This window comes from Adiantum capillus-veneris, chromosome 3 (assembly GCF_014529385.1).
Source record: "Adiantum capillus-veneris isolate H3 chromosome 3, ASM1452938v2, whole genome shotgun sequence".
NCBI lineage: Eukaryota > Viridiplantae > Streptophyta > Polypodiopsida > Polypodiales > Pteridaceae > Adiantum > Adiantum capillus-veneris.
The window spans coordinates 73782384-73789958 of record NC_140933.1 but is presented as its reverse complement, the minus strand read 5'-3'; the positions used below and the strand labels follow the sequence as shown (position 1 = coordinate 73789958).

The 7575-nt window shown below is 40.5% G+C and overlaps 1 protein-coding gene across 1 annotated transcript; it reads left to right on the top strand.

The window, feature by feature from the left end:
- The first annotated feature begins 2058 nt into the window (after nt 1–2058).
- LOC147461110 (uncharacterized) lies at nt 2059–2925 on the top strand. The gene has a single exon (XM_086500072.1). It carries the CDS (start codon nt 2410–2412, stop codon nt 2878–2880), a length of 471 nt encoding a protein of 156 aa, XP_086356198.1. The 5' UTR covers nt 2059–2409; the 3' UTR covers nt 2881–2925.
- The last annotated feature ends 4650 nt before the right edge of the window (nt 2926–7575 follow it).

The window sequence follows — 7575 nt, the reverse complement described above, 5'->3', positions numbered from 1 at the left end:
TGCAAAGTCAACACGAACAGGATGTTGTAGCAGGAAGACTAGGTGTAGAGAGAGCTAGTCGAGGGCAAAAAACTGCATCCAAAGGCATCAAGAAGCCAGAACGAGCTCAAACCTAAAACATTATGAACTTTGACTGAACTTTTCTAAGTTTTTACATGAGTTTAAGTTATATACAAGTCTCCCTTCAAAAAACTCACTCACGGGCACTTACAGCAGCTCGACAGTTGTCACTAGACTAGCAACTTGCAGTGCATGTACATGTGCTTGCTAAAGCAAGCTAAAAACCCCACAAAAAGAAATCCCACACACACTTTTGACATTGGGCATCATGTCCGTATGTACAAATTTACAAAAAACAGGGTGTCAGAAATGCGCCCAACAATGCTTTGAAATTTGTGAGGCTTGAAAATCAATCCATCTTAGTAGCATGGTGCGCAGGCCTGAGGGCACCTTTGATGCAGAACAAAGTAAGATACTCTGTGCAAATTGGATCTCCCTCCAGTTTTAGCAATGCATATATTGACGCTCGCCAACGATGTCAATAATTTGGCGTCGGTAATAAATTGACCTCTTATAGTGCGTTTCCCAATCATATTATGATAAAAATGATTTGGATTATATGGATTTGATTTAGGATGATATGATATTATAGTGCTTATGAATTTGGACTTGGAATTGATGAAACTTGATTCATGCACGATAATTGTAACCAATGATGTCCTAATATGTGACACATATCATGCTTATTCTAGCAATATGTGGATGACCAAAGACATAATACTATTAGTCCGTTTAAGTTTATGAGCTTTTATTTTGATACATATAGTGTTATGTACTCAAGACACTAATAGACATTGAAGAAAACGTAGACGATAAAATGATATTAATTAACACATAACTCGATACATGTGCTCTTATCTTGTGAGCAGGCATTGCAAGAGTCTATTATAGAAAAAGGAGGGTCACTAAGGTTTCCATTGGTTGAGGGACACTTTGACCTAAAAGTAGAGGGAATTAAAGGGGCTAAACATGGGGCATCCATGACCCATTCAATAGGTAGTTGAGAGATTAATAGCCCTCTTCTAGCAAAAGGGTATATATAGCTCATGAGGCCCATACACATGCCTGATTCATGGGCAAGCTAGAGAGAACACACAATGGTAAGGAACAAAAGTTCTCAATCTTGATAATTGTTTTGTTCTAATGACTTTTACCATAATTAAGCTGCATTTTGTTGGCTTTCCATTTGATTATGAAATACTTATATCATGCTTTTTGTAGTTCCTTGCTAACTCAGTTAGGATTTTGATCCATTGCGTATGCTTCCATTGCATCAGCTCTCTCTCTCTCTCTCTCTCTCTCTCTCTCTCTCTCTCTCTCTCACACACACACACACACACACACACACACACACACACAAAAGAAATTGGACTCCATAGCATATTTGTTGTGACTCTCTCTCTCTCTCTCTCTCTCATAAGAAATTGGACTCCATAGCATATTTGTTATGATATTTAAATATTTGTGGTGGTTATATATTTATATGCTTGTGCAATCTTGCTATGGATTTTATTCTCCCTGCATCCTGGTATACATACTAACTAAGCTTCTATACATAGAGCTAAATATATCAAGTTACAAATGCTACAAAGAAAGTGTTATGAAAATCCATGCACTAAAGACCTTATACCATGCACACTTAGAGAGGTAACAAAGATCACAAGGAGGGTTTCCAAGGACATTGATAAGGTCATGGATTTGAGGATTCCATAAAATAAATAAAGGACATTTACAACTTCATGGATATAAGGTTTCCATAGAATCTTTATGAATAGTACAAATAATTAAGCAAATGTGCAAGAGTCATGAGTATTGTAAATAAGCAACTTAGGTGCACATAGTAACAATAGGAAATGGTTGGTGCATGTCATAAAGTACTTTTTCCACAGTTCTAAGAGCTTGAATCACAACTTTATGAAGCACTTAGTTTAAAGAGGTAGCAAACAAAAGCACTAAAATTGTCTTGAATATATAGATAGTTTAATGCTTGTCTGTTGAGCAACCTATTTTATTATAGTAGTGGTGACTTTCTCGGGATAATTTTCTCTGACAAGACCAACAATGTAAGAGAATACTGAAAACACTATAACCAGGAGAACAATTTCGAAGAATGTTGTTGATCGAATGAAACTGTATTGTTGTGGTGATGATCTAGGATTGTGTCGAGGTCGCGATGTCGTAGAGATAAAGTTGAAGGAGGTCCGATCGCCATCATTATCTTGAGAGTGAGCACCACAACATGGGTGGAAGGAGTGATGTTGATGATGATCGAGTGGGGTATGGGGATGGATATGGGGGCAATGTTTGTAATGGGAAGGGGAGGAAGGCGAGGTTACGTGGAGAGGGGTGATGGGGGAAGGAGAGGACGAAAGAGGGAGGTGGGAGGAGGAGGATGATGATGGGGAAGGAGAAGGGGAAGAAGGAGAGGCGGAGGAGGAGGAGGAGGAGGAGGGGGAGGATGTGGGTATTGAGGGCGGGTTAGGAAAAGGGGAGTGCTTAAGTGAAGAGGGAGGAGAGAGGAAGGAAGCTGATCTTCTTACAAGGTGGCTGAGGGAGCGAGAGGCACTCTTGGGCCGTTCACAAAGAGAGCGAGAGCGGAAGGGAATGGGGCCTTTTCTTGGAGGAGGGCAGGGGGGGGAGGGAGAGCAGGAGGGAGGAGAGGGCGGGGAGGTGGAGGAGGGAGAGGGAGGCGGCGTGGGCGGCCCATTCTTCAGCTCATGCTTGTCGTCGTCTGGCGGCGAGGGTCCTGATCCTGCAGGCGGTGGGAAAAGACGTAGCAGCCCGCCCACTGCCGCCATTGCGGCCGCGGAGAGCACATAGTCTGCAATCCTGTCGATGGGGCTAGCCATCTCCCTCCCCCACCCCCACCCCCCCCCCTCTCTCGCCCGCGCTTCCACCCGGTCAACCGACGTAACCTGCATTTCGCAATACCTTCGCGACCAATGGATTATACTACCACTAGACCTTACTATAGCTATAACCCAAAAACTCCAAATTTTACAACCAAGGGCCAGTTCACAGGGTGTGCTGGTTGCCAACAAGTTCTCAACCGCGCACTCGTCCAGCCTTGTTCATGTGCCAGCGGTTTTCTCTGCAACGCAGGTAAGAGAGAGGAGAGAGGAAGTCCTTAACTTCCTAAAAATGCATCGTTTCCTTTAGTGTAAATCGGCGCTGATTGGAGACCCCCATTGTTGTATCTACGGTTGCCTTCTTTCTTCACCCCTTGGAGGTGGAGCAGAAGTGCAACTGACTCACAACCGAGAACTCGTTACCTCCAGAAACTTGTTCACGGGAATAGGAATAACTTGCAACTTGTTGCCAACTGGTTGGCAACCCAGCCATCAGGTGAACTAGCTCTAAGCCACCCATGTCAGCATGTATGAGGCTTAGTTATTCATAAAAGTAATAATATCTAAGCCGTGTTCGAGCACCACCTTAGGTACACGACCGTCACCGTTCGTGATAACAATTTTGTCATACATAATACAAAAGAGAAATATGCGGTTATGCGTGTATATCTATTCTCTGTGTGTGTGTGTGTGTGTGTGTGTGTGTGTGTGTGTGTGTCTCTAACTAAACAGGTCTTATGTCCAAGACTTTTCAGATAGATATTGAAGGTCTCTTGGGATTGCTTCCTACAAAGGAAAAAATTGTCTTCTTCTTCTTCCTCTCTCTCTCTCTCTCTCTCTCTCTCTCTCTCTCTCTCTCTCTCTCTCTCTCTCCATTGTGTTTGTGGGTGTGTCGATATTTTTTTTTCTTCCATATTAGTCAAAGTTCTTATATACGTAGGCATTCATGTCTTTATGCTCATAAAGGGGACATGGTTTGATTAAAGTTGTTTCCAAGTAGTAGAAGATTTGCCAAAACTTTTTGGCATTGCACAGTACCCAAGGCAAGGGCAAGAACGAGGATGGGTGCTAGTTAGCCATAGCAAAACAATAGTAACTATATGCAAGAGTTACCTAATTAGGATTGAACTGCATCTTCCACCAAAACAACATTTTGACTAATCAAGATACAATTTGTTTTGCAAATGATACAACCTATAACCTTTGCTTTCTGGATTGATAACAACAAAAATATAGCTCACAGCCTTATCATCCAAATTTTTTCATTGTTGATAAGGTAGCAAAACATAAACCAAGGAACCAAACACACAAGTGACCAATGGATGGATTCAATCCATTCTAAGCCTCATTTGGAATGATGGATTGCAATACTTCAGTGGGACATAGCCCTAGGGCTTGATTTTACTTGATTAATAAGTAACACAACTTCTTTCCTTGTACTCCCATGAGCTTCTCCTTCCTCTTCAAGCTTTGTGTATGCATTCATTTAGCCCTAGTTTCAAAGATTGGTATTAGAGAAACATTCAACATTTTAAATAGCATTGCTAGCACCCTCTTGTCTCACTTCTTACATCAAAGTAATCTTTGATGAGTTTGTGAGGCAACATACCATTTGGTGAGGGTTTGGGAGGCAATAAAAAATTTGGGAGGGTCTGCAACTTTAGTGTTGTTCTTTGGCCTCTTCGTGTGCATCCATTATGGCCTAGAGTGCAAAAAAAGACATCTTTAGAGTGCTCACATGTGAAGACTAGTTACTCTACATTTATGTTGCATAAGCAACACCTATACATGGTGAGAGACATGGTGCAGTTGTTGTTACCAAACGGCGGCAACTAATCTAGAGCAGAAAAATGGAACACTAAGATGCACATGCTATGGCTAAGATTTTCTTGACCATAAAGGTATAATCACACCACATATAAGACTTCAAAACGTGCAAGGGAGATCTTATAGATGATGCATCTATCACCCATAAGATTTCCTCAGCTATGGGTGAGATTTCTTTGACCATAAAGGTATAATCGCACCACATACAAGACTTCAAAACATGTTGGGGACATCATATTTTGAATATTAGAAGAGACAACTTGATAAGGTTGAGATGTAGGAGGGTGCCATATAGTTGGTCATCGTGCAAAGATCCAAGATCTATAAAATGATTTCTAAAAATAGAGGAGATGATTCTATATGAATAGAAGATTTCAAAGAAGCTCAATTCATTTATTTCCATGGTCTTTGTACTTTTATATTTGCTGGTTCTATCTATCTATGCTGATCTTGCATCTTTTTACATAAAAGAATTTGTTGGTTTTTTATTAGATGATGAGAAATCTAAGAAGACAAACCTTTGCATATGGATGGCATATATCAAGTTATGTAAAACAAATGCAAGGGCAAGATCAACAACAATCACTCTAAATCTAGTTCCTTGGGTAAGCAAAATGCTAATTTGAAAAGGAAAAAAAGGTCGTCACTTTTCAAAGGTTTTTTCACTATATCAATGTGTGGCTTCACCTTGCACCCATAATCTCCATGCAATGTGAAAACCACCTTTCAAATATTTCAAGACGTGCTTCACTACTTTCCAGTGCTTTCTACCAAGATTTTCCATAAATTTGCTAACCACTCCCATTGCAAAACCAATGTCCGATCTTGTGGCTACCATGGCAGACATAAGACTGCCGACTGTTGAAGAATATGGCACCTTGGCCATTTCTGATTTCTTAGCATCAGACTTGGGAGCATCATTCTTGCTAAGTTTTTCATATGCATGCATTGGGGGTACTCAATGTAGCTTCCCACCTTGCATATTAAAATGTTGCAAGACCTTGTGGATATACTTTTTCTGTGACAACTCTAGTATTCTATGCTTTTGATCTCGCTTGATTTGCATACCAAGAAAGTGATTCACATCTCCTGAATCTTTTATAGAAAATCGTATGCTAAGTGGATGTTTCAAAATGGAAATCTCGTCTTTAGACCTCTCACCAGAAACAATGAGCATATCATCAACATAAAATATCAAGATGATAAGGGAACCATTGTTCAACTTTGGGTATACAAGCAATGATCTTCTTGGCTCCTTTCATACCCTTGGGACTGCATATACTTGTCAAAATTCATGTACCATCGTCTTGAGCCTTTTTTTAGGCCATACAGTGGATTACACAATCTACACACTAGTTCTGCCTTTGTAGACTTCTTAGGTTTGACTTCAAAACCCTCTTGATGTTTCATGTAGACTCATCAAGACCCCCATGAAGAAATGATGTCTTCACATAGACTTGGACCAAGTCCATGTCCTCAGTGGCTACTAGTCCAAGCATGGGATGCAATGTAGTCATCTTGACTACTGGAGAGAAATTTCATCAAAGTCCATGCCTTTCTTCTACTTGAGTTCCTTAGAAACCAATCTAGCATTATACTTAGGCTTGGGATCTTTTGTCGTGTACTTCTTCTTATACATCCATTTGCAAGGCAAGGCTTGTTTGCCCTCTGAAAACTCACTCAGTTCCCAAGCCTCATTTGCCATAATCAAGTTATACTCAGATTGCATGGTCTACTCCCCCTACATCCTATCTTCCATTTGACTAGCTTCTTGGTAGCAGGTAGGCTCTATGTAGTCTATGACCAATAGATAGTCTAATTTTGGCTGAAACCTCTCAAGGGCACACAATACACATGTAGGTCTCCTCACTACATGACTGCTTAACTTTTCTCTCTCAAGAGTCGCTCTCTCTGGAGCACTACTAGAGGTGGGTACATCACTAGTAGACTGAGTCATTTGTGTAATTGGACTTGAGGCTCCATTCTCGAATCTCACTCTACATTACTCAACCTCTTTCACAGGCTGTCTCTACATCTTTGATTCATTAAATATCGGTTGTGAGCTGCAAATAACTCTTCAAGATTTTGGGTACCAAAAACGATAAGTCATCTTTCCATTTACACCATAGCCAATGAAGATGCATTTGTGTGACTTGGGGTCCAACTTCTTTTTAAGATCTTTTGGCACATGTGAGAATGCCTCACACCCAAACACACATAATCTACCATAAATAAGCTTCTTGACTATCCACATCTCCTATGGAATCTTGTAGTTCAATGGTTTACTAGGCAATTTATTGATTATATGCACCACTGTCACACAACACAACGTATATACAAAACATAAAATTATCACTACAAGACTATTGGACATGTGCTCAAATGGGTGACACTGAAATGTGAGAAAAGTTACAAATGTTAGCTCCCTACAAAAAATTCTCTCAATAGAGCACAATCCCTCTCAAGTGCTAGTCACATATAAACCATATGCATCCAAAATATCACTAAAATTCTTGTAAACACCTATCACTATCAAAGATGCTCGCAGATTTTCCTGTGTCAAAATAGCCAATGCCGGGCCCTGTGCATGCAAATCTGTATTTTAGAGCTGTCTCCTACAAAGCCATCAATGGCTATTCATAGGAAATACCACATAGAACATACATCATGGCAAAACACGTATGGAAATTGCTCTTCAAATGCATAGAAATGCTGCTAATGGCAATTTGTAACTTGCCTCCCACTATTGACAAACTATCTCTTTGTCTCACTCTCTACAATGCTAGAGAGCGTGTGAATCTATAGTCAATGTCGCCGAAGTCAATGCCAAAGTTGGGTG